The sequence below is a fragment of the Trichomycterus rosablanca genome, chromosome 22 (assembly GCF_030014385.1).
Source record: "Trichomycterus rosablanca isolate fTriRos1 chromosome 22, fTriRos1.hap1, whole genome shotgun sequence".
NCBI lineage: Eukaryota > Metazoa > Chordata > Actinopteri > Siluriformes > Trichomycteridae > Trichomycterus > Trichomycterus rosablanca.
The window spans coordinates 2,261,719-2,289,594 of NC_086009.1; the positions used below are offsets into that span (position 1 = coordinate 2,261,719).

General features: G+C 43.3%; 1 protein-coding gene across 1 annotated transcript; it reads right to left on the reverse strand.

Moving 5' to 3' along the window:
* Positions 1–978: 978 nt before the first annotated feature.
* prr12b (proline rich 12b) lies at positions 979–27,365 on the reverse strand. Its single transcript, XM_062984746.1, has 16 exons — positions 26,995–27,365; positions 18,083–18,240; positions 17,802–17,963; positions 13,133–17,673; positions 12,829–13,032; positions 10,682–10,756; positions 8,261–9,044; positions 7,343–7,896; positions 7,041–7,157; positions 6,739–6,872; positions 5,855–6,645; positions 4,834–4,953; positions 4,607–4,704; positions 4,344–4,475; positions 3,975–4,070; positions 979–2,051 (listed from the first exon to the last, which is right to left on the reverse strand). The coding sequence occupies exons 1-16, from the start codon at positions 27,075–27,077 to the stop codon at positions 1,914–1,916; spliced, it is 8,187 nt and encodes a 2,728-aa protein (XP_062840816.1). The 5' UTR covers positions 27,078–27,365; the 3' UTR covers positions 979–1,913.
* Between the last annotated feature and the right edge of the window lie 511 nt (positions 27,366–27,876).

The following is a 27,876-nucleotide window of genomic DNA, read 5'->3' on the forward strand; positions in this document are numbered from 1 at the left end:
TTTTCAATGAAGATTGCAAATAATTTTTACCATCTGCTGAACATAATATTGTCGAAAGATTCAGGGGATCTGAAAAAATCTTAGTCCATGTTAAATGTGCATGACATTTGAGCCCTTGGTGTTGCATTAGAACCTGTCAGTTTGACAGTTAGTATGATAAATATAGCTGCATGGGCTCAGGTGCACTTTGAAAAACTATTGGCACTTAACACAGTCCACCGCTGCATCAAGAAACGCAACTTAAAAGTGTACTACACAAAGAGGAGGCCGTATGTCAGTTTTATATAGAAATGCCATCAAGTTCTTTGGGCCCGAGCCCATCTGAGATGTACCAAAAGACAGTGGAATCGTGTGCTGTGGTCAGACGAGTCCATGTTTTTCCAAAAAGTGAAAACACCAACATCTGTAATGCCCACAGCATGGATGGCCTGCATGTGTTAAGGTACCACTGCATGCAGAGGCACAAATTGGTCTTTGAGAGACATACAACACCATCAAGGCGACGTCTTTTTCTAGACGGTCCATGATTATTTCAGCAAGACGATGCACGGCTTCATTCTGCAGCCATTACAACACTGTGGCTTTGTAGACGCAGAGTGTGTGTGCTTGACTGGCCTGACTGTGGTCCAGATGTGTCTTCTATTGAAAATGTACAGTGCAACATGAAGAGGAGAATCAGACAGAGGAAGAACAGAGGAAGGTGATAGAACACACTGGTAAACATTCCTCTGTCCCAAATTTTTGATTGTGTTGCAGACAACACATTTTAAATTTGTTTATATTGACAAAATAAAATTAAGTTGGTCAGTAAAACATTGCAAATGTTTTATTTGTACTTCTGTCAGTAAAATAAATTTGAGAAAATGAACAAATCACAGATTCTTGTTTTTATTGCATCTTACAAAACGTCCCAAGTTTTCCGGAAATGAATTCTATACTGTTCAATCTATAGAATAAAAAACTCTCTTTCAGGCACCATCACCATTTTCATCGCTTCAACATTTCTCTGATTTTATTTGCGTTTGTCAGTTACAGGCGCGCTCGCTGTCAGACTGAATGGGAGCTTGAGACTGAAGCAACTGTACAGTATTTACAGAGAGATCAAAGAAATAGGCGGAGCTCCAAAATAATAACAATAATTAATATGATATTAAGAATAAGAATAAGAATAATTATCATAGCAAACGACCAACAGATAGAAAACAAACACAGACATTTTCACATTAAAAATTGTTACACCCCTCTGCACTATGGCGCTTTCTTTGAGAAAACCAACAGATACACGATTTCCCTTTTTTTCTTTTAAAGAACAAACAAAAAAAACACTTTTTTAACTTTAAATACATTATTCCTTGCTCTTTTTTCTGAGAAAAAATGACATCACATAGATTAAACTCTCCCTTTAAGTCCACATCATCCAGCCCCCTTTTTCAGTGAGTTTTTTCAGGAGCAGAAAAGGCGCAGGGCCATTTTATGTACACCTTAATAAAACATGTATTATTATTCAAAATAATAACAGCAATCGTCCCCCAGCTTTTGTCTTAAAGGGGATGTTACAAATGTCCTTGTATAAATAATACAAATCATAATTATCAATCATACATATTTATACATTTAAGAGTGTGCATGGAACATCATGTTCAAAGCTCACCTCTGCCAAAACACGAGGCTCTAACCCTGTTCCCCTTGGCACTGTCTTTACAAGCTTCACGTATTCACACGTTCTTTTTTTTCTTCTCCGCTTTCTGTTTTATCACATCATACAAAAAACAAAATGCAAAAAAAAAAAAACTCTTCAAGTCACAATGCTAGAGCAGAAATCACTGCTCGCTCTTCAAACACCGGGTCAGGAACTTCATACGATCCAACGTCCTGCTTCGTGCCCTCTCAAAGCACGCTTTGACCTCTGCCCCCTATGACTTGTTGCTGAGGGTGAGCAGTTCCAAAAAGGAGTTGAAAAGAGTCTCCAACCAGCTCTGGTTGGCCATGCACTGCTGGACCACCTCCTCCTGCCCGGGGTCATCGTCCGCAGACTGCTCTATACTGTCCGTCTGAGACAGAGGAAGAAAAAATAGAAAAAAAACTAAGAAGGCGACATTTCACTTCTGCACATCTGCAACCATGCTGGCATTTGGCGTATTTGTTTACACTGGCGACTGTCACATGATTTTTGCAACTTAGATCATTAGATCAAAATCCAGAACTCCTAGGGTACGTGACTGGGTAGCAGAGTCACTACAAGCAGTGAAGCTATTAGTTTAACTGCATTTCTCTGTACTGAGCTTGTCATGCTTCTACGTATAAATGTAGTAGCTTGTACCAGAGATCAGTTCGAAAAGAAAATAAACTATTTTAAAAACAGCTAACTAGAACACCAGGCTTCTAAGAACTGAAACAGAACTCCATAGAAGCCACATGGATATTTCAAAAACATAACATCAATTCAAAAAGTTGCTTGGGTGGCACAGTGGTAAATTATGCAAGCCCACTACCGCTGGGATCCAGGGTTCGAATCCCTGGTGTTGCTATAGGCCAGTCAGGCATCTGCATATAGACATAATTTGAGCTATTGAGCTATTGATTGGCGTACTGTACGGGGCGTGTTACTGCATTGTGCCCAGTAGTTCCAAGAAAACCTGACCCACCACAACCCTGACCATAATAAAACAATGAAAAAACATGAAACCTGAAAAATTTAAATGTATTAAATACATTTTTAAATGAACAATGTGTTGCACATATTAAAACTTTTCTGTTAGCAGGTTCTCTAATATAAATTAATTAAACACACACACACACACACACACACACACACACACAGGAATATAACAAGTTCATTCTAACCTCGGTTTCATGAGTATTGAATTAATTAAAATACTTGATTCTGGACAATAAGAACAAAGAGTTGAATTTAAAGTTCCTGGTCTGGAATAAAGCAATTGTTTTGTGTTGCTTGTGTGTTTGAAGCTGTGATGTAGCTAAACTCCTGTATTTTAAAGTAATTTAAAGCTTAGTTTACTACATTTTTAATGTAAAGTACCCAACAATGCTGGGGAGAAGCATGACAGTCACCAAGCCCCATTTAAACGAATAAGGCTAGAGCTAACATTTGAGCTTTTATTGCTATATATGTTTATATGTTTGTACATGTACAAGAATTTGATTTTTGATATCAAGAAAAAGAGCAACAAAAGCTAAAACGTCCTTTTATATTTTCCAAAGCTTCATGCGATGAACACAAGGTGGCAATGTGATATTTACCAAAGCAAAATATCAAAACGAAAACTAGCGTCTTGCATTAGTTAGCACTGTCGGGGGTTTTTTTTCTCGCTTTTAACATGTTAGCATGTAGGAATATGATTTAGCTTTTAAACAGTTTAATTTAGTGAACTGCATCATTATTTAGTAATGTTAGTAATGTGTAGTATGTAGCATTATTTGTTAAACTCTCATTGCTACTAATTATTAAGGGTTTTATTTATAACTGCATGTGAATAAGATGACAGTAGCTTTGCTTCTTAACTGTCAACAGGTTCTTTGATCCATACCCAAAGTAAGAATTTCACCAGTCATTAAATACTTCCTATGCTTTTAATTAATGTATTTATTTTTCTTTTATAAGTAGCCGACCACTTCTTATCACCTTCACGAGGCAGGTTCATATGGAGATCTGTATAACACAGAGAATCATGCACCAATCTCTATTATCCCCTGTCTTTCGATTATCTGCTGCATTAAACAGCTAGCAGAAGTCGTAATTCCAGCAGTCATGATGAATCCCTCCCAACGTTCCCACTCTTGGACGAGCCAGTTATTTGGTATGCCATAGCAGAGCTGAGATTTGAACTCGTGAATTCGAGATGTCAGCTGATTAGCCACATTTATGCTACATCCGTCTAGGTGGGCAACCTACCCACTGACATATCCAAGTTGGGTATTATTATTTTACAGATCCATACAAAGCAAAGCCGTACCTCCTTCTTGCAGTGCAGAAAGGTGTGATATTTATAATGATGCAGAGAGTGATAGAGACTGTAGATTCGGCACATCTCTGTCGAAAGCTTTAGGTCCTGAACGCCACAGGAATAAGAAAGAAGTAAAATTAGTATGAAATATTTAAAACAAATAACAAATCCAAGGTCACTATATACAGTCAAAAGTTTACATAGACTTTTATTTGTATTTACTGTTATGGTCTTGATTTCTGCAACTAAAAAGAAATTATATTGATGAAAAAAAAAACATATTCCAAAAATCCAATTATTCAACACAGAGCAGTTGCAGAAATCAAAGTTTTAAAGTTTTAAACAGCTTTTATCAGTGTCGCATGAAATGTCTCTTGCCTGTTGTTTGGGCAGACTCTTTTTGACACGGCTGAGCGTTTTGCGGTTGTATCCTTCCCCGCCGAGGCGCACTTTCACTGTGCCAGATTCCAAAGCATCTGCGCTTATCTGAGGATACATGTGCAGAGCTTCCTGCACGACATAAACAAAAGGAACTGGCTGAGACGAATCAAAAGCTACAGTTATTTGTTCCACTAATCCTTTTTATTATGTTCTATTATTTGGAAATTATTTGAGGAAATGGCAGAAGCAGACTTCGATACCTGGTGCTGGGTGCTCATGTTCACCCTCCTCAGCAGTCTGCGCTTCTGTTCGTTCAGAATGCTGTCAATTTTTCTCATGGGTGGGAGATAAAGCTCATCTAGAAACAAGATGAAGACATTAGCATCTGTTGGTTTGTCATGAGATGTAAGATTTCTTTGTGGAAAAAAATTCTCCTGCATGAATTCATTAAGTCGTTCTGTTGGCGGATTCTCTTCGTGGTTCTTACCGTTGGTGTCCTCCAGGGCTTGGATCATGTCGGGATCGAGTGCTGTGCTCACCAGCATCTCCACATAGCTGCGGAACATCTCTCTCATCGCCCGACTGTTTATTACACTGCGTACAGAGCCTGAGAGCAACACAAAAACAGCACTTTAACACTAAAAAGTCTTCTTTATACCCAAAAAATAGTGGATCGTTTAAGACCTGTTTGGTCCAACATTTGTTTATAATGTTGCACTTGAGCATAAGACCTGTATTAATATTTATGCTAGAATGTTTTTATTAGCAATATTTGGCAGACTAACAATTCCAGCCAATCACTTTCTTTGGCCATCCTGTTCCGTGTCATTGCGCAGCTCAATCATTGGCCAACAGACAGTGCATGATTGATAGTGCGCGATTGATAGCAGAGACTAAATTACATTATCCCACACATACAGCAGAGGAGAGCCAATCAGCTTTCAGGCTCACAGCCACTTTATTTCTTTCTCCTATTTATGGAGCCTGGGACACCCACAGAGACGACAGTAAATGCATCATTGATAGACAGCTGTTGGAAAGTGGTGTGGGTGCCAAAGAGCAACATGGGTCCTGGGGACCTGGTTTCAATTCCATGTCCGTGTGCGTTTCCTTCAGTCACTCTGGATTCTCCCACCTGAGAACATGAGGAAGGTGAATTGGCTGCTAGGTGTGAGTGAGCTGTCGGTGTGTGTGAATAATTAACTGAAAGTGTAAGTAAAAACTTACTACAATAATGAACAGGATGGAGGAACCAGTGTTTTACAGTCAGGGAGCAGAAAAAAATTATTTCAGCACCACTAAGAATGCCTCAGTGTAAAAGTACTGATACAAAAAAGACTGCCAGTTCAAGCCCCACCACTGCCAAGTTGCCACTGTTGGGCAACTGAGCCAGATACTTAATCCTCAGCTGCTTGAATTGTAAGTAACTTTGAATAAAAGCGACTGCTAAAGTTAATGATACATTTAAAAGAAAATTATGTAAATGACAAAGCATCACAAACAATCACCTTCATCCTCACTAGCCGATGGAGAGGAGTCGGAGTCCGAGGAGGGAACATCGTTCAGCCACCTCTTCCTCTTCTTTGGTGGTGGTTCTGCCTTCACTTTCATTGGCCTGCTCCTGGTTTTATCCACTCTCTTCTCTCCTCCTGGTCCTCCTCTCTTTTCGTCTTTCACCCTGCCCCGCTCCGCTGCGCCTCCTCTCCTCTCAGGCTTTTCCTGATTCTGCCTGACCTGGAGCTTCCGGTCCTTTTCCCTTTCCCTTTCTCTTTCTTTCTCCTTCTCTTGTTCCTTCTCTCGTTCTTTTTCCCTCAGCTTCTCTTGCTCTTTCTCCTTTTCTCGTTGTTTCTCCCTCTCGTCTTTTTCTCGCTCTCTTTGTTTCTCCTTTTCCCTTGCTCGCTCCTTCTCTCGTTCCTTTTCTTTCTCCATCTCCTGTTGTTTCTCCCTTTCTGTCTCCTCCCTTTCCTTCTCTCGCTGCTTTTCTCTCTCTTTCTCCTCTTTCCCTTGCTCCCTAGCCAGCTGTTTCTCCTGCTCTCTCTCTTGCCGTTCTTGCAGTCTTTGCCTCTCGCGCTCTCGCTCTCTTGCCTTTTCTTTCTCTCTTTCTTGCCTTTCTTTCTCCCTCTGTTCGGCCTCCTTCTCCTTCCTTTCTCTTTCTTTGGCCCTCTCTCTTTCCCTCAGTTCATGCTGCTCTCTTTCTCGCTGTCGCTCTCTTTCTCTTACTTTTTCTCTGTCCTCACGTTCCACGCGTGGCGGAGTTTGACTGCGGACGGTAGGTGCAGGCTTAAGGAGTGCTTGGCGTCTAAATAGAAAAAGAAAAACATTTTGCTTCATGTTGGACTCAAAGTCATCCATCTGTTTCACTGACATGCAGGAATGTTTTAAATCAGACTACCTGAGCGTGATGCCTGCTCTGTGCCATGGTTTCCGTGAACACACTCTCACATAATCCTTCTTATTTACATTCTCCAGGAACTTCACGTACAGCCTCTGGTACCGCATCTTGGCATCACCGAAGTAGCCCAGGTACTGGTGCGAATCGACAGACAGAGAGGAAGCACGGTTAAACCGAGAACAAACATTTCATGACTCACAAAAGAATTGGCAGCAGGCAGAAGCAGACAGGCAAACAGATGATGAAAAGCCTCCCTCACTGTTTGAGGAGGTCAGGGAGGAGGAAGCGATTGCACCACTCACATTGCTGGTGGCGCAGAACTGCCGTTGGCCGTCCTTAATCTCGGGAGCAAATTTCTGCAGCAGGGCTTTCTGCACTCTCCAAATTGGTGGAGGCTCCCTTCCTGTCTGCAGAGCCAGCTTAATGAGGAACACAAAGAAAAAGAGAACAGTAAGAGAGGATGTGAATAAGGGAGGATGAGAGATCAAGCTCAGTATAAACCAAAACCACACAACATCACGTACAAATTAAACTCATCAACTTGAAACCCCTCACGGTAATTGATGTTAACAGATGTTTAAAAAGGTTAATAAACTCAGATTACCTTGAGGGTGCCGATGTCTTCGGTGCGCACGACGAACTCGTCCCTCTCTCTGAAAATTCCCTCGCCGCCGCTCTCGCTGTCTTCGTCTTCGCTCTCTCCGGCGATCGCAGTGTTGTCTTGCTTTTTGGCCAGATGGAGGGAGGTGATCTGAGGGGCAGGGGCGTCGTCAGGGGTAGGTGGTGTCTGAGGTGAAGGCTGGGGCAACTCTGCAGGCGGAGGAGGTGAGGAAGACGGCGGAGGAGTGGCAGATGGAGGGAGAGTGGGAGGTGGAGGAGATGGAGAGGGTAGGGCAGGGGGAGAAGGGCTGGGAGGAAGAGACTGATGGAGCAGGGAGGCACTCAGAGGCTGCAGCTGGGGTTGGGCCAGTGGATGCTTTAGTGGTTGGGGCTGTGGCGATGGCTGTGGGCTCTCCTCGGGGGCGGGAAGAGGCGACGGAAGCGAGAGTGGAGGCGGAGGAAGGGGTGATGGAGAAGATGAAGTAGGAGTGGAGGGAGAAAGACTTGTAGGGGAAGGTGGAGCAGGACCAGAGGTAGCCGAGGGCTCGGATAAAGAGTCTGTAAAAGGAAAACGGGGGTAAAAATAATTAAAACAAGAAACAAACCAGATTTCCAACTGGGCAGTTCTGGTGTAATGTGACTTTGGAGGGACCTTGGTGGGATTCATGAGCTAATTTGTTTTTAAACTGTGATTTACAAGTTTGGCTGCTTAATAATAACCAGTTCCTTTCATTTAATAAAAAAGATTACACTCATTATATCTCTTGAAAGGATGCGCTCTTGATATCTGTTGGACTACAATTTTAAGGTTAAAATAAACCTAGATCAACTCATCCCACCTACCTTTGCTATTACTATATTTTGACTACAAATCTTTGACCAATCCCTGATCATTTTAACCTGGAGGAATGAAAACACCTACCATCAATTTTGGGAGCGCTGAGCCCACCACACTCCTTCTCCTCCGCCTCCTCGTCCCTTCCTTTGTCTTTCTCTGTTCTTTGCTCTACAGTTTTGTCTTTTATTAAATGTTCCTGTACCTCCATCACTTTGTTTTCCTCTTGCTGCATTGTTTCCTCTGGCAGGTCCTCCGACCCGTTATTCCTCTCAGGTACATCGTCATTCTCTGGATCATGTTTGTAGTGCTGGGAGTTTAGCTGGGAGTGTAAATCCTGCTCATGGGTCGACACGGGAGTCTCGAGATCAGACAGAGAGTCTGCGACAGGAATCGGAGGCGGTGTGTTGAGAGGCTGGGCGTCATCGGGAGGAAGAGACGTCGTGGGAGGAGGTGGAATCGTGGCTAGGCTGTGGGGTGTGTCGTAAAGGGCAGAGATTGCTGAGGAGATGCTCTTCTGCAGATCCTGGTTCTTGCTCACAGAGTCCTCCTCGTCTGAGGAGAAGGACGGCAGCGTTTCCAGGTTCCTCTTGAGTTCTTCATCCAGGCGCTTGCATGGCGAAGGGCAGTTACTAAGTGCGAGACCACCCTCACCCTCCGTGTCTTCAAAAGTTGGTGGAGATGAGGGCGGGGAAGGAGGTGGAGGGGATGATAGAGGACAAATTCCTCCCTTCACAGAGGGTTCGTCTGCGGCGCCGGATTCATCCATGAGGAGCGGGCCAGGTTGTGGCTTCTTCTCTGTTTTTAGAAAGTCCAGAAAGGAAGTGATGAAGCCAGACTTCAGCTCGGATGTCTTGTCCTCAGTTTGAGGCTTCAAGGAAAAGAAAGAAACAATATGTTAAGCATACAAGAAATCAGAAGCAAGACCTACAATTAAAGTTGACCAGATAATATTTTATAAGGTTTCCCTCTGCAGTCAATTTCATGTACCCCACATGATGCAACTAATGTTGTACCCTGTCACTGGGATTCTATATATCTATTATTCCACAAATACCTGTGGCAGGAGGGCCAAGTCAGCATAATTTGCCTTGTTATCCCATCCTAAATTAGTACAGTTTATGTCAACAAAGGACTTACTCAAAGCCTATCTAGCTGCCCTACAGGGATGTACTAGCGGCGGGTAATAAAATTACAAATGACTTGTTTCAGGTCTTTAAGGAAGGGATTACAACGACTGACAACAACTAAATTGTCATGAAATTAAGAACACAATTACTTCCAAAACCATTCAGCCCCTGGAACACAGGAACTTCAAAAGATCAGCTTTAAATATTTTGTAATACGTTTTAGACCGTTTTGCTGGTTTCACTAGCAGGCTCTTACAGTTTTAATTCACTACTACACATGCTTTGCATGCAGAAACCTAATTTACATTTTGTTTGATAAGCAAACATTTCGTCCCTGTGACCAAAACATCTTATGCAGCATCATAACTGAGTCACTGCAGGCTTTCGGACCAGTCGCAGAACTGTGATTTCACATTTCTTTCACATTTCTGGCCTCTTTTGTGCCACCCTCCATCCAGGCCTGGGCTCTGCAAAGCTGGTGATATGCTCGACTGACTGCTGCTTCCAGCTACCCAACTTTTCTCTCACTGGGTTTTCTTTTTCTTGCTGCATACAGACAGACGTCTTTTAACAATGCAGTGTGTGGGAGCTTTGCGCTAATTTAACATCCTTATTATTGGACCGCTTACAATGAATGCATTTGTTGTTCTGCATATTTGAGACCTAAACAGGTATGTCCCTCTGTTGGAGTAACTGGATTTTAGACCCCAGTTCAATACTATTAAAACAGTGCATCTGATTATATAGTTATATATATCTGTATGTACATACACACACACACAAACACACACATATATATGTATAATATATATTATATTTTATAATCTATTATTCTGGAGAATGCTTTCCTGAATAAAATAATACCACACAGAATGATTTGTTTTAAATTGCCGTGCTTGGAGCTAAAAATGCTGCCTGAGGGAAATAAATGTAATTTTGGTAATAGAACAAAATGGGATAATTGATTAAAGGACCGAATACTTTTGCAGAGCGCGGTGTATTAGGTGTGTCTACGGGGAGGTAATACAGCAGGGGGCTGGATGGTGGTTACTATGAATGAGTAACCGTGGCAACAGCTACCCTGGCAACAGCCTGCTCTCTCTCCTCCTTTTCTATTTCATTTTTTTATAAAGAACAGATAGATCATGGCAGGCTGTCAATCATCACATACTTGAATTGTACTGCTCCCTCTAGTGGAGCCAGAAACACGGGCACGCCGAGGACAATGCAGTCCACGTGCATGGCTTTAATAATCCCTATTATTAGTCTTTACATGCATAGGATTCTGATATTATCAAAATATTCCGTGCATCTGCACAACTGGGTGACTATTAATAAATCTCACAATTCCTAATTGATATTAAAACAATCTTCTTACTGAGCCGGACAATTTCTGCATGGTCGCCCAGGTCTCTGGCGTTAACTGCTCATCCATGTCTCTCTCCCAGGACATCTGTGAGGGAAAAAAAATCCAGATATCTTCACATCACATGTGCAATAAAGACATATAATCCATGCATTACATTCCTGTTTCTTATTCCTCGCTTCTCTTCTGAGGTTACCTGTTGCTGAGGCAACAAGAGAGATTTCACAAGTGCAAATGTACACAAAGGCACGGAGGAAGGAACGCTACGAATAAAGTTTTAGTGATTTCTGATTCATGAGAATAATAGACTAAAAACACAGATTGTCTAAGTGTGCAATACACACCGACGTTTTCATCTTAATGATGAGTTTAACATTTAAGTTTTAATTATCTGCAGAACTATAATTGTTAGGAGGATTAAACATGTTAAGTTTGGTCATGGGATGATAAGAGAACCATATAAATGTCTTATGCAAATAAGATTTTATAACAATCTGACTAGCGATGTTCTAATACGGTTCTGTTTTGGCTCAGTGTCACGATTAAACCTCAGCATCGTCAGATATCAGCAGTACTGGCAGATACTGATGAGATACTGACAACTGAGTCATTTCTCTGCGGCTGTTCAAAAATTTGTAGGCACAACGTAGACTCACTCTGAGGCAGTTTGTCTAATAGTTCACAGTATAAATGTGACAGTGGATCAGATCAAAAACCTTGTAAATTCTTATGTGATATGACCCAGCATTACAGGCCAGTGCTGGACAATAAAAACACATGATTTAGGCCGCTCAGGTGGCGCAGCGGTAAAAACACATGCTGCAACCAGAGCTGGGATCTCGAATACATCGTATCGAATCTCAGCTCTGCCTTGCCGGCTGAGGCTGAGCGGTCACATGAACAACGATTGGCCTGTTGTTCAGATGGGCGGGGCTAAGCCGGATATGGGTCTCTCTGTGTCAGACTGGTGCAATTACGACCTCTGCTGGCTGATTAGAGGAGCCTACACAGAGATGAGGAAAGAGTGCTCTTAGGGTGTGTCTCTCCATACACAACGCTAGGTGGCACAACACTCGTCAATGTGTGGGTGATTAGATGCATGTGACTTGCTGCCCACGTGTCGGGGGGGCGTGGGTTAGCTTCGATCTCCTCGGTCAGGGCAGGGATCGGCATAGGCGGAGAGGTAGCGTGACACAATCGGGCAATTGGACGCGCTAAAGGGGGAGAAAAAGGGGAGAAAATGTATAAAAAACAAACAAAAAAAACCCCCACATGATTTAGAGTCGAAACATCCCTAATTTAAACCCTTTCAGAACTCTATTATGTTTCACAATCATACAAACACACGTGCAAACACAGAAAGCATTACATTGTATTTCTCCTAAAAAAAACACCTATCAATAAAAATATTTCGTTTTATTTATAAGCATCTAAATGCAAAACCTAGTACGCAGAAATATAATTTATGACTTCTTCCAGTGGTTTTCCAGGCAGTCCGTCCTGATATGAAGAAATGATTGGTAATAAAATACCAAAATCATAGCATATGTGGAATAACCATGACACTGCTGGACATCCCACTTCAACAACAAATGGTATTAAAATAAAGTTGCCACTGTGTGATCGTTTCAGATACACTAACAGCCTCTTTTCTGAGAAGGCTTCTCACAATACTATGAACCTATGTCTATTGTGCATTTTTATGTCTGGGCACTGATGTTGGTCAAGAAAGCCTCAACTAATTCCAACTAATGTTCCAGTTCAATCCAAAGCTGCTCGGTCGGGCTGAGGTCAGGGCTCATGCTGGAACAGTAGGGTCTTCTCTAAACTGCTGTTACAAAGTTGGGAGCATATACTTTTCTGTTAGCAATTGTTGTGGCTAAAACACATTATTAGAATTAAAACGGTTGTCCCAATACTTTTATCCATATAGTGTGTGTATGATTACAGTTTAATGATACATATACCGATTACTAACTGTGCTTTAATTCATTTACATTTATTTCACAGGGTTTGGCATGCTTAGTAGTAACTGTTTAGGAGACTTTCTTTCTTATTATATTTTGATGTTTGAGGAATTAATGTCATAAGCTTTAAGAGGACAAAGGTGAACTTTAGAAAAAAACTCCAACTTGTTCTATTTGATCAATTTGCTGTACCTCCTGATCCTTCTGCTTCATCTTATCCTGACCACGGTTCATATCAGCTCTGTTTATATCCAGTGCTGATGTGGGTCCAGGGCTCAGGCCGAGGGATGGTGCGGATCCTACAGAGCCGTCAGACAGAACAGGGTCCGTGCTCGACAAGGAGTCCGTCCTCAAGAGCGATTCTGATGAAGGCATTGAGCGAATAGGTAGCTTGATCTAGAGATGAAGAGAAAAAGCAATTTTAAACATGTATAACTGTATAACTGTACAGTGTTGTTACGTTATTTAAATTGTAAATTGCAGCATTTTGACTGACCTTAATTGGTTTGATGGGCTCCTGATACTGCTGTTGAGTGTGATGCTGTTGCTGTTGATGTAAGTGCTGATGGTGTTGTGTATGTAAGTGCTGCTGTTGGTGCATGTGTTGCTGCTGCGGGTGAAGATGCGACTGTGACTGTGGATGGTGGTGCATCTGTTGTTGTAAGTGTTGCTGCTGATGTTGCTGTTGAAGTTGTTGTTGATGATGTAGATGAGGTGGCTGCTGATGAGGTTGCTGTTGATAATTTTGTCCTTTGTTTATATCTTGGTGCATCTCTAACATGAGATCGTCTTTTTTGCCACGACCCCTTCCTCGTCCACGTCCTCTCCGGCTCTCCCCGGCACCCGGGCCCATGAGACCTCTGCAATAAGGAGGTTCAGGAAGTGGGCGAATACGGGGTCTACCTCTTGGTCTTGGAGGCCCCTCTCTTTTAGGTTTGGTGGGCTTTCTACCCCTCTTTTTTGGACCATCGTGGGGAAGCAGCTGTGGAGGAGGCCCAAGAGATGGGTACCCTGAGGAATTGCAGAAATCCAAGTCACCCATTAGTGGACTTAGACCACCAACCCCTGAACCGCCACTGGACTTTCGACAGCTAGACACTAAATCAGGAAGCAAATCTGGGAGCCGCCTACTGTTGAGTCTAATGTCAGCAGGAACGTTTGCTTTATCCTCGTCATCCTCAAATTCATATTCCTGGGCGTAGGTTTTTTTAGTCTGTGGTTGGGAATTGGGGTCCCTCCGCTGCTTCAGAAGGTGAAATGAGCTGGTCTTTAGCAGTTTCTTGGGTTTAGAGGAACAGAAGATGGGTGAGGTCAGACCACCTGTTCCAGAACCACTTCCTACACCTGACGTTCCCATCATTTTGTTCCTTGTTTCATCTATTCCAGACCCTGTCCCACCCATCACCATGCCTGGGGTTTGAGACTGAATCAGGCCCAGTTGCTCTGTATTTACAGTAGACGGGAGTTCATGAGTTTTAAGTGAATCCAAATCTAGATGCATGGTGCCATTGCCAGAATCTGAAAGACTGGGACAGTACGGCCCATATCCCTGGTCACCATGAGGACCCATCATTTCATATCCACCCGCTCCACCTGCCTTAACTGACTCTATTCCATCTTGAACATTTATTTGTCCCTCAGACACGATGCCCTGCCCTCCTTGTGCTGCACCTGCTCCACCTGCACAACTTGATTTGTAGTCCTCGGAACAGAACATGTCCTCCATTCCTGGAAAAAAAGATCGATCTTCATCTTGGAGCAGAGAATCGGGGAAACAGATAGAGCTCAGAGGCACAAACCTCTGCTGCTGCTGCTGTTGGCTCTGGCCTTGACTTTGTGTTTGTTTCCCTACAGGACTTTGTGTTTCAAACTGGTGCTCTTTGAGTTGATCTAGTTGGGGCTGAGGGAGTTGGGGCTCAGACTCCCTTGGCTGGGCCTGGGGTTGCAGAGCTCCAGTGTTTGTCGGAATGTGGCGAGGATGCTGATGGGAGTGCTGGTGGTGTTGGTGGGGCTGTGTCTGGTGGTGAGACTGGGGATGTCCGTGGTGCGAACCCATGTGATGCATGTGAGACGGTGCTGACATGCCCAGATTTGATTCGCTCAGGAAATCATGAAGCTCTGAATGAGTTTGTGGAGGATGGTGGGGCTGGTGGTGTGAGGGCATTCTGTGCTGCTGCTGCTGCAACTGTTGCTGCTGTCTTTGATGTTCATTTGCAGTTCCATCACCACAGACAGTTCTGTCAGTGGGCCCTGCATTTTCATGACTGCTTGTTCTAGAGAGAGACTGTTCCAGCAAGTCTAGTTGAGAGACAGAATTCTGACTTGTAGACTGACTTTGGTTTCGCTGTAGTTCACATCCATAGTGGGACTCCAAAGACTGGGATTGAAGCTGGAGCTGAAGCTGAGAGGTCTGAGGCTGGGTTTCCATTCCTCCACTACTTCCAGGGCCAAGAGTTGGTCCCATTAAAGTCTGCTGACTCAAAGGGTGCTGAGATTGCTGGGAGACCTGTTGAGTGTCGACCTTGTTATGCGTGGGTTGAGAAAGGACAGACTGGAGAAGGTGAGCTTGTTGAGATTGTTGCGTCTGCTCAGGCGGTGAGTCCAGATGGGAAAGGGAAGTTTGGGACCGTTGTTGTAAGTCTGGAGTTTTTCGCATGTAGGGTAGATCAGATGGATCATTATTTTTTTTAAGTTCTGCATGGGAGTGAGAAAGGGAATGGGAGTGAGAGTGCTGTGTTAGTTGCGAGTGCTGTGTGTGTGAGTGTGAAGAGTGGTGGTGTGTCTGGTGAGCATAGGAGTCCCCTCTATTATAATGGACAACAGAACCAAGAGTATCATGTTGGTGAATGTGAGAGGAATGCTGGTGGGAATGAGAAAGTCCATCAATTCCCCCTCTACCTCCGTTTGCCCCAGCTCCAGATACTGGTCTATCTGTTTTTGTTTGGTGCTGCTGCTTCTTGAGAGACAGTTCCATCTGGTTTTCTAGACAAGTTCCCGGTCCGGAGTTTGTTGCACCTGCAGCCACATTATTGGTGGCATTATTGGTGCGAATGACACTCTGTAGGTGGTAACGTTCATCAGATGCCTTGTTCAGTTCATAGGCAGACATTCCTTTTACTCCTTCCCTACTTTGCGTCAGTGATTGTTGCTGTGATGACTGCTGCTGGGAAGTCACCTGCGGTGGCTGTTGCTGGGCGTGGTGCTGAGAAGGATGGGGTGCTGGGCTCTGCGAGTGCAATAGGTGTTGAATTAGAAAATCATCATCATCTTCATCCTCCTCTTGGGATCGTTCAATGCCAAGCATGTCAGACTCTGACTTGCTCTTGGGTGGTGCAGAATGATAAGGCTGTGTCTGAGGTTGTGGTGCTCGTGTGTCTGAGTACCCCTGTGGAGAAGTTAAAAAGTTTGGGGAGAGGACCGAGGACAAGTACTTACTACCCCCAGCTCCTCCTGGAGACTGTGCAGGGTGGGTGGGTGCAGGTGAGTGCAGTCCAGGCCGTACGATTCCAGTGTTTATTGATGGAGAAGGGCTTGAATCTGGAAGGTGGAATGATCCTCCACCCCCACCATTTGAAACACTGTTACTGCCTGTAGCAGCGGTACTAGCCCCTCCTGAGCCGGCACTACTACTTGCTGTACCCGAACTTGCTCCAATTAGAGCAGGTGAATGCCCTGTAGCATCATAGCCGATAGGACTCCCTGCTCCTCCAAGTGAGGGGGGTAAAGAACCATATCCTGATTCAGAACCATATACCCCATCACCTGAAAAAGAACGTCCTGTTGCTCCAAGACTTCCATACCCCTTTGTTGATCCCCCAGGACCAGAGCTCACTTCCTGGGCCTGAGGAGAACTGAATCCCCCATAAGGCTGAGACAGGTGAGAGGGGGGAGGTTGACTTGGAGAAAATGACTGCGAGTGCTGCTGTGGCGGGGTTTGACCAGAAAGTCCAGAGGTGGACTTGACAGGAGCTACAGGGGAGCCATAATTGGAAAGGCAGGCTTTAGAAGAAGGCTGCTGTGTTGCAGAGGATGACACAGGAAGGGGTGGTGGGGGCGGTGGAGGGGGTTGGGGTGCAGATTGGGGAGGCGGTTGCTGTCTTGAGGGTGCAGAGGAGGAGCTTGATGAAGCACTGGGGTTAGAGGAAGTGGAGGAGGAGGAAGTAGTAGATGAAGCTGAAGGAGGTGTGTGAGGAGTTCTGGATGAAGAAGAGCTGGATGAGGAATAGCCACTGCTGGAACTGGAACTCTTTGCTGTTTTCCCAATACCACCTCCAGGGGCAGTTGATGAGGTTGTTGAGGAGGAGCTGTATGGGGGCTGTACTATGGGACGGTAGACTTGGTCTGATCTGGGTGAGGGTTTTGGGTCAGACGATGGACTTTGATTACCCAGGGGGCTGCAGTTCATTCCACCATGCCGATGGTGGGGGATCTGCTGATACCCTGACACCCCACAGCTAAGATAATGCTGCAGAGGATGTGGTGTGGAGGAGGACAGCTGAGATTGTGCAGGAGAAGGTCTCTGGTAATGCTTAATCACGCTGTCTTGCCTTGAAATGGCTCTGTCTTGAGGAGTAGGGGTCTGTGAGGGAACGGGTGCTGAGGAGAATACAGAGGGATTGTACAGATGGGATGACTGGTCTTGAAGCTGGGATGAAAGAAGATTAAACTGATGGGGAGGTAAGTGGCGGGCAGAGGATGATGCGGATGCCTGAGGCGGAGGTGCACTTGAGGGCTCCTGAGCACCTCTATAGGCTGCTGCCGCACTTTGTGAGGAAAGGAGACGGTCAAAGCCCAGACTGGACTGCGAGGGAGTTTTAATGTGGAGCAAAGGATCATGAGGGGAAAGGAGGCCATTGGATGTTGGGCTGAAGGTGGGTGTTTCCTGGAGAGACAATGACGAGGTCACTCCGGGGAAAGAGCGGCCCGAAAAGGAGGCAGGATGCTGATATGCCGACAAGGCAGAGGAGGAAGGGAAGGAGCCAGATCCAGGCAAAGCACTGGAGATGAAGAGCTCAGCCGGGGCTGGGGTATGCATTGCTATAGCAACAGAGTGGAAGATAGACAAAAGCATCAGGATCAACAGGTTGAAATTACATGAATGTAAATGTCTGTCTGTTTGCTGTGTATTTATTAATACAATAGGATAGAAATAATGTAGCACGTACCAGTCTGCCATGAGGGGGTACGGAACTGAGAAAGGAGGGAGGATGCAGACGGGCTAGGCTGTGGACCTCTGGATTCCAAAGCGGAGATTAGGTTCATTACTGAAGCATCAGGCCCTGAGGGACTAGCATGGTGTAATCCAGTATCAAACAAACCCGAAAGCCCTGAGTAAGAGAATAGTAATTATTATTTAATGAAAACAGTATTTTTTCCTCCCTGAATTCTTCTATTTTTGCACATTTGCCACACTCTCAAATTCATTTAAAAGTTTCACGTTTCTCACCTAAGCTCCGGCCTGCGGCACCCCACGTCCCACCCTGTCCGGAGCTGCCTGGGTGGTGATTGGTAGCATAGCCCTGCAGGGGGTGTGCTGTGGCGTAAGCTTGACGATGAAGCAGTTCGGCGTCTGTATGGGAAGATCTGGTGCTCCCATACATGAGACTGAAAAGATAAAAGAAATCAGGTATAGAAAAAATGGCACATTACTGGCACACAATAAACCTTATCTGATGAGTTACGTCCCACAGTGTACATAATTAAACAGACGAACGAACCTGACGAGCAGCACACTTTGTAAATCCATGTATAGAGTATGACCCATCCTAGCTGTGCTTTATCCATTTTCCACCAGAGACGAACACAGATTAGCTGTTTAATCAGCCTGTTTGCATCTATATCGTCCTCTCTCAAACAGCCTCAGGATTGATCCTAAACCCCTAAACCCAGGGTCTGCTACCACAATGCAAATGCTCCTTATTCCGGCACACATTAAACCCTCCAGGCTATAAACAACAAGGCCTGATTTGACATCCCTGGAGCACTTAAATTCTTGCTTTTAAATATCGATGATCAAATTTTTGTGTGTGGAAATATACCCTGTATGTAATATCATTTATGTTCTATTCATCCACCAGACCCATTTCATATAAATATTTGTACAACCAGGGATTTGTATCCTCTATCTGTATTTGTATTTGATTTTCTACTCAGACACTCTCAGTCCAAAAAACAAAAGGAAAGTGGATCTGAATGTTAACAATTCACAAGTGTTTATTCCTCTTGTAGAGATACTTGGTTGAGTCACTGTTGGCAGCTATAAGAACGGATAGTCATTTTTCACATTTTGATAAATAAAGTCTGTTATGTAAAGGAATTTTAAAGACTCTCCATAGTTGTTCAGTGAGTTTCTGACTGGCAGTCTTGATAAAACACACACACACACAAACAAACACACACATCTAGGTTTAAACATTTAGAGTTTTTTTCTGTACTGTTCACAATTCATGTTCCAATAAAGACAAGAAGGTCTTGTTTTTATCAGTGTTTGTGCTCTATGATTATTGTTTTGTGGACTCCATGAATACCATACACAAAGACCTCGCAAAGAGATTAAGATGGCAAGGATGTGTTCCAAAAGAAATAGGTTTTTGAAAACTTTAGTTAAGACACTGTAAGATTAAACCATGCCAGGTTAATGTTTTCATTCAGCAGGTCTTATGCTGCAAACCCAAACTTGTTGATTCGAACTGATTTGACGCAGCTCAGCCCGTCAGCTGCCTTCCAGCGTCTCTACAGGCTGTTGTTCTCGTCCCTAAGAGTAGCCAGTTAAGCTGACAATAGCGGTTTGGATGCTGCTGAGGTGAGACAGAGCTCTCATTGATAAAAGCTCTCCTGTGACTGAATTGCCTTGGTAACCCCCTTCCTCAACAGGCTCTTAATGTGACTACAGCTCTGTTAGTGTGGATCCACTCGGAGGCCAGTGTGGGAAGCCGCAGACGCCACACACCGAGCGAGCACGTGGTGAGGGGGTGGGTGTCATTTAATACTAGCAGTGCAACGGACCAGACAGTCTATCTTTATACCAAAAGAGAGAAAAGACAGTTCACACTCAAGTCATTCCTTTCTGCAGTTTGTCTACGCGGAGCCAGAAGGAGCACAATGCAAATCAAAGCCAAAGTAGCTCACATATGGTTCTGTTCCGCCATTCACGATTCGGTCAGAAACATCCTTCACTCGGGCTCTGTACATGAACACGACTCCAGATATGGATTTCTATTTCTTCTCTCAAGGTGTTTAGTTGTTATTGGTACAACTGGAGCTTAAGCATAGGGAATCAAATCTGAACAGCTTGTCCATCTGTTTAAATACACGTCGTCTCAAGGGCAAGACACTCATGTAATTAGCTTGGAAAAAAGCTTTAATGAACTAAGTTAGTTATAAGAATGAATGACAGAGCTTATGCACTGCACTGCCTCACAGACACATTTTGCAATTGATGGACATATTCCTAATATGTCTTCTGTATAGCGTCTTTGACAATTAAAATCTGCTCATATCTCATGCAAGATTAAGAAATCCGGAGGGGGAATACATTCATGATGAAACATCTGATTTTGGACTTCAAATGCATATAAGAAATTAATTTTAATCCTGCATGGTGAGACACATTGCTAAGACAAGTCTCTCATTCTGTAGATCACTAAATGTTTCTGCTTTTTTACATTTTCTTATGTCTGATTAAGAAACCCTAAGATTTATGCAATTTTAAAAGGGAAATAATGCAGTTTAGTTGAAACTGTGTTCAATCAGCAAAACCGACAAGCTGTTACCAACACAAAAGCCATCTGTAACCAGGAGCCCAAAATCGCATAATTGGTTCCCAGTAAATATGAGCTCATGTCTCAGAAAATGGAAGGTAAGAGCTCTTTTTTGAACACGTGATAACCCTGACTCCCACACCCACAGACTGATAGATGTCATAAAAGAAATTTCCATTAAATAAAACAATAAATAAAAAAGGAATGTATTTATAATTTCATATCGACATGCACTTGAAAAGAAGCCAGATGTTTCATTACAACAAAATGCCTTCTTATGAGTAATTATAGTCTCGAGACGTCCATTCATCCACCGTGAACAAGCTTCTGAGATCTCGCCATATCAAAGCTGTCAGTATTGACAAGAAGTCTTATGGAAATTAGCACTTCATCGGATGTGACTCCCGAAAACACAGTCCACAGATCAAGAGGGAAGAATAGAATGAAGAATGATAATTAAAAACAGATCTTGATTATAAGCAAACACTCTCTATGCTTTCTTTCCACATATTGTGTTTATTTATGTTTATCCCTCTTTATTACCTAATCTTAATTCTTTCCTCTAGCCTGGGTATTCCTCAAACAAGGTTCAGCTGCTCACTATTTATATTTTCCTAATTTTCTATTTTGTCACTTCTACAGTGGGTAATCATCACCCAAGTCAGCTCGTGTTCAAGGGTTCGCTGTTTAACTATACCCTCCGCATTACATTCTCCCTGCAGTATTCAACTTCACTAAGCTCCAGCACCTTCAGCCCACACCTTTAGCCAATCATTTCTTTTCCATCTTGACCCTAGTCTCTGGTGAGGTAGTGGAATAATATACTGCAGGTTGATGGGAGGACAAAGAGAGAGAACATCTGCCTAAAAGCATTTGTATTAAATTCACTGTTAGGAGAAGGTCCAAACTGTACTGTATGCATGGCAGTGCCTTCCAACCGATGCAACATGTTAACATGCCAAAAGGAGATTCAGTCTCTTAATCTATACAGTGTTACCTTGTAACTCAATGTCCCCTAAACCTCAAAACTCAACACCCTTCGTCAAGAAATTTGTACCCTTAAACTTAACGTGTTCAGTTTGTTTTTCAAAAATGTATTTATCTAATTTCAAATTAACAATGAACAGCCGCTTTGTTTGGAGCTCGGCTTGAGCGGTGTGGTAATATATGCAGTCCCACAGGACCATGGACGCATTAACAGGTTTCCCCAACATCCTTATGGGAAAAAATACCTTGAAGCTCAACGCCTTTTAAACTCAACACCACTGCCAGAACCAACTGACGTTGAGTTTCAAGGTACCGCTGTATTAGAAATGTTGTGCTTTACTGATAAAGGGTTATCTATGTTATATTTAAGATGCCTGGATGCTCCATCATATAGTTTCAGTAGCTTGTTACCACATAGTGATTTTCCCTGCAGTATGATCATAACGTAACTCTGAATTACTACCTGTGTTAAACTGTCCATAGGTGTGGGTGAGTGAAATAAAAGGTAGGAGAAACATTCAGCATTCGAGACACACCCTATTATATAGGTTCTTAATTAATTTGCATGTGTAGCACATGCTTCCTCTTAAAGGTTTTACATGCAACAGATTAACAGTGAATTTAACTGCAACCAAAAAGCCGCTGTTACAGACCTGCCATCTAAACGATTTCCTGTTCACGTTAATACTTTTGTGTGTTTCATTACAGCCTAATAGAGGGACACACACAGTCCCATATTAGCACTCATGTTCTAAATTACTACTAATTTAATACAACAGCAATTACAACTTCTGCCCTCAAAACTAGAACAGGAGTGATTTTACTTCCTTTCATTTAGCTCAGACGATGGTCTGAGGCGCCGCTGCAACAGCAGCACTGAGGTTTTATCCGAAGCCTTATGAGTCAGGATTGCTCATTAAGGATCCAGGGTGCTATCAATCCCGCCTGTAGTGCGCAAAGAGATGCCCTTGACTCAGAAAGGCAATCATAAACCATCCTCCAGCCCAGGAGCAATCACTCCCATTGGGAAGAGTCCACGGGAGAGGCTGAGTAATGGTTATGCATAGCTGGACATAAAATCTAGCTTATGGTTTCACCTGGTCTGTTACACCTCCCACATCACAATACGTACGTTTTAACAAGCTGTTGTTAAATTGTATCAGGTGCACATTAATCTTCTGTTGCTGCTGTATACAGGTGAGGCTTTTTGGTGGGCTCAGAGAACATGCTAGGAAAAATGGGCACAAGGCAGAAATGATTATGTTAGCAACCCCCCTCCAAAGCTGGGTCTGGTGTGTGTTTGGGAGCAGGGAAGGCTTATGAAGTTCCCTCACCAGTCATGTTAAGCACTTTAATTTTAACATTGATGATGGTACACCGAACCAGAGACCTAAAGAACTGGCTTCAACCCTTGCCTTTGTGGTATGTTCTCCCAATTGTTGTTTTGTATGCGTATTTTGGGTTTCTCCCACCACCCAAACCTTTGCAGAAGGTAGCTTGACTACTAAAATTGCTCCTAGGAGTAAGTGTAAGTGGTTTAGTAAGTGTGTAAGTGAGTGATAGTGTGTTTGATGCCTTGTGTTGGTCTGGGGTGGATTCCTTCCTGCCTCGCAATTCTGTTCTTCAGGTGGTGCTTTTCCACCAGAACACTAATCAGGATGAATCAGTTATTAAAACTAAATGAATTACTAAACTAACTAGCTCAACAACTTCAATGGGCTAATAAATGTGATTGGAAAAGGAAGCTAATCGCTCTTTTAAAGATCCATGAGATTAGCTGCTATCTTTAAGCCACTGTTGAGCTGTTCTGGAGAGAAGCACAAACATTCATCTCGTAAATACTTATTTTTAGTATGGTTGCTTTTCATTCATTAATTCATTCATTGTCTGTTTTACCACCAGTTTATTCTGGTCAGAGTCACGGTGGGTCTGATTCATTGGGCGAAAGCCAGGAAACACCTCGACAGGTTGCCAAGGCAAACGTACACACTCACACTTAGGGCAATTTGTACTGGGGAAACACCAGAGCAACACCAGAGCACCGGAAGGAAACCCACATGGACACAGGGAGAACATGCAAACTCCACACAGAAAGGAATCAGACCCAGATCTTTCTTGCTGTGAGGAGACAGCACTACCCACTACACTACTGCGCCGCCCATTCATTAAATATTTGTACATTTTAATTACCATATTAGGCAGTTTTGTCCTAAATACAACTAATTCAAGCATGTCACAAATTAATTAGCCCAGTTAATTACTACAAACAGAAGGTGATTCATGCATTAATTCAGAATACTGAATATTTTAAGGAGCTTAAAATAGTTTAACACTTAACCAAATTTCTGACTGGACAGCTGATTAGGTAGTTACAGAAGCTTTTACCCATCAAAGGTGGGATAGTGGAGAAGCTCTCTTCCACTTCTGTTGTCACCAGCATGCAGTGACAAAAACATTTGGCATCAGACCGGACCTCTGAAATGGACTTATTTTTAGTCAGTGCCAATATGATTGCAGTTATGGAGTATGGAGTACGGCCAGAATGTCTGATGGACAAAATGAAGCAAAATGAAGCATGATATTGATTTGTAAGATTACTTCTGGATTAATTGAATATGGAGATGATTTAAACACACATTTATATTTACTCGGTTTGCTTTTATTGCAGGTTTCCACCCACCCAAGTCTTTTATATCACACAACATTTGGAAAGATGCTTGGAAAGATGTTTGGTTTGATCAGTGGGGGAGACAAAAATGTCAGCTTTCCCACCCCAATGTTTAGGACAATTACAGTGATTTAAACTCATGGTCACAGAAGCTTTAACTGGGGTGGAACTTAAAATCTCAGGAAGATTGAATTTTTTTAAACATAATAATAATAATAATAATAATATAGCAGTAGTACTAATACAAACTGTAGGAAAACATGCCAAACCCTTATCAAACCCAGGTCCCCAAGGGTCTTCTTGTTGTTGGCCAGCTGTGCCACCAGGTTGCGCAACTATGTAGTACAATTCAACCTTATGCAGTACAAACAGTATAGTACAATGCATAACCATCTTCTGTATACAGCAGCTGTAGCCATAAATTGAACATTTAGGATTTGATGGGGGGTGCTAGGGTCCTGCCATATTAAAACACTAAAACATTCCAGTCGTATCATCTGATCCTAACATTATGCATTATGCTAGTGAGTGGAATATTTATTTATAATATCATTTTTTATCAGTATATTAAAGGAGACATTTTGTGCATATGTGAATATTAGGATAGATGTGTCCCCTATATGTGTGATGTGTTTTTAAATGTACTGCACCAGCCAGCGAAGTTTAATAGCCATAATTTGCTTGCATTAATTCATCATTTGTATCTATATATAATTACACAACCGTGCAATGTAATACTGACTGCATCTGAACACATACAGTAACGATAATGTGAACAAATACAGATGGAAGGAAACATGTTGCTTTGTTAAATGAAACCAGGCTGATTTTAATCTCCCTCGCTGCTTCTCCCGCTCTCTATAGTCACACACTGCGGCGCGAGCTCCTCCGCCGCCGCCGCCGAACATGAATGCACGCGGGCACTGTAAGCTTTCGTGATTGATGTGGTTGTCACGGCAACGGCCAACGTACGTCAGCGGACGCTTTTGAACTGTGAACGGCCACCAGTCGTCGAGTTAGGCTAGTAATATGCTACCATATCTGTTATATTTACATTATATGTATATTTTGTTAGCTGAAATGAGGGTAAGAGAACGTTTTTAGGTTTGTGTTTTGTGTAAATAAGGGGGTTAGCGGTTAGAGCTGCTTTAGCTTCGGTTGCTTAGCTAACCAGGCTAATCACGGTGTAATGTAAACGGTTGGCTGAAGCTAAACATACCAGCACTTAGTCAAGGAATGTTACCGTCTGCTTTATGCCTAAATAAGCGCAACATTTGCCTCGTATGGTTGACTATTGCTTAGAAACACACCTGAATCATATATATTATCTATTATATAGGCTGCCATATTAGACTATATCTTTAGATGCTTGTATATGCAGTATGAATTCATTTTTTGCTCTGTGCCTCTAACCTAGTAGTAGTACAAGACAACACGTGACACAGCCGTGATATTCATTCATTCATTCATCATTTTTACCTGTCAGGGTTGCCAAGGAAACACTGTCTGTAAAACACCCTCTATCGCAGCACACCGCACATTTACTTACACCTAGATGCCATTTTAAAAGTTGGAAGGAAACCAGATTACCCGATGGAAACCCATGCAGACACACTGAGAACATACAGTATGAAACACAGAAAACCAGTACTGTGTTTAAACAGGACTTTTACATACAGAAGTGGGATGATAGATCATAGGAATGAATCCCAGTTAATAAAAAGTGACGCTCATGTGGCATCTAACCTGTGCTGCCTGGCAAACATCATGAGAAATCCCCACATTAAGATAGCTTCACTGAAGTGCCTGTGTTTAATTCAGTTGGAGATTACATCCTCATAGGTGGTCCATCTTATCTCAATGGTTTATAACCTAGACTTATATAACCTAGGTACATAATTGCCTGCGCAGGTGACTGATACCAGGCATACATTCATACTGTCATATGGTAATGCCAAAGTGAAACTTGAATACAGTATTAATTGGATACAGTAATACTAAATTAATTGGTGTATATTACAACACATGATCCACCTTAACCTTATAATAAGGTGAAACACTGTAATGTATGTTATATTAATCTTATATCTTAATTTGCTGCCTAATTGCCTGGGCATTTGACATGCTGTTTAATGAGTTTTATTCCTAAAGCAAAAATGTGATGCATTGCAGAGATGTTTGACAGAACCTGGGCTTTTTGTGCTAATAGTAAGACAGCTACACATGTGCATATCATATACCAACATTTGCTTGCTGCATGAAACACTTGGCTATGCTTGTTCACAGACAAACAGCTGGAGCAATATTAGTATAGTCACATAAGGTACAATGCAACCATTGCATCGTGAAATAGTGCATGATACTTGATTCCTGCAACCTAGTTGGCTTGTCTAACCTAGGTGCTTTGTTAAGACACCATCAATTAGCTTCCACACCACACAGATCGCAGCCTTGCACACAAGCATGCAATACAGAGCTCCCGGGATCCCAGTTAGTGATTTGATTTTTGGCTTTTTTCTCTATAATGCTAGCATGCTAGCCAAAGCAACATCACTCTGCGGTCCCATCCCCCCTTCTGGTTCCTTTAGTCCCCCCTCTTTTTTTCCCCTCTCTCTTCCTCTGTCTGTCTCAGACTTGGTCTACCTTCTGTAAGGCGCATTCCCTCTCAATCGCATTCCTGGCATTTTTCAGATCTACCCTCCTCCTCCTCCTTCTGATCCTGCTCTTCCTCTTCCTCCTCCTCCTCCTTTTCTAACTGACAATTCCTAGAGAAATGGTACGGCAGCCAAGCCGGACTCATGCACTGCATGGACATAACAGCCAGCCGCTAGTTGATTTCTCCACCCTGACCGGCATGTGTGTACTCGAGTACATGCATGTCTATCTGTGTGTGTGTGTGTGTTTGTGTGTGTGTGTGTGTGTGTACGCGTGCAGCGGGCTTACCTCGCCTTCGCCGACCTCTCGTAACTCCATCCCGTCCCAGTGCCCAGATCTCCGAATCCTGCGCCAGGATAATTTCTATCCATTAACAGAAAAGACGAGGGGAATAAAGAGGGGAAAAAGAAAAGAACAAGGGATGAAGATGGAGAGATAGACAAGAGGTGGGTGGGAGAGGAGGGTAAGGGTAGAGGGGAGGGAGGTTATTTCCTAAATTCTAATGCACTATCTCTCTCTCTCCTCTCCCCCGTGTCCCTCTCTCTTTTTCGCCTCCTGTGCTCTCCTGCTGCACAAGTCTGTTTATCTCTCCCGTTTCACATGCAAGTCCTCAAGAATGGACGGGGGGAGGAATGGAGGGAGGGATGGAGGAAGGGTTGGGAGAGAGGGAGGGGGAGATGGAGGATACAGAGAGCAGGGGAGTAGGAGTAGGAGGACTAGGAGGAGGGGGTCACACCAACCAGCACTACCACAAAAATCCGGTCTCTTCTTCTCCCTCCCCTCCTCTCCCCTCCCTCACCTCTATATATTTCACTGCCTATTGTCCTTGTGGACAGAAAGCGAGAGAGAAAGCGTACAAGCTGATGTTTGAGCAATAACCCAGCCGCCTGTTTCTGATTGCCCTGCTCGTTATGCATTGCTGTGTGCTGCAATTCAAAGCGCGTTCCTTCCTTCCACTCGCAGCCACTGATTCACTGCAGCCGCACATCATTCGGTCCCTGACAACAATAGGGTCCTTTAATCGTGCACGTGGCTCAGTGCATGCATTCACTGAACCCTAAATTACACAGGCACGTCAGCTTCGCAAAAGGAAGCGCGTTTTGCAACCCAACTGCGAAAAGCGTCTTTGATTTCACAATTTACAGATTCTACATGGGTGGAAAATCTGAA

What these genes read in the sequence shown, in the direction of transcription:
- prr12b (XM_062984746.1), bottom strand. Translation starts at nt 27,077, where the DNA reads ATGGATAGAAATTATCCTGGCGCAGGATTCGGAGATCTGGGCACTGGG. An exon ending in AGCCCATCAAACCAATTAAG is followed by an intron (nt 13,033 to 13,132) that starts GTCAGTCAAAAT and finishes CTTCATCTCTAG; the next exon opens with ATCAAGCTACCTATTCGCTC. An exon ending in AGCCCTGGAGGACACCAACG is followed by an intron (nt 4,705 to 4,833) that starts GTAAGAACCACG and finishes TCTTGTTTCTAG; the next exon opens with ATGAGCTTTATCTCCCACCC.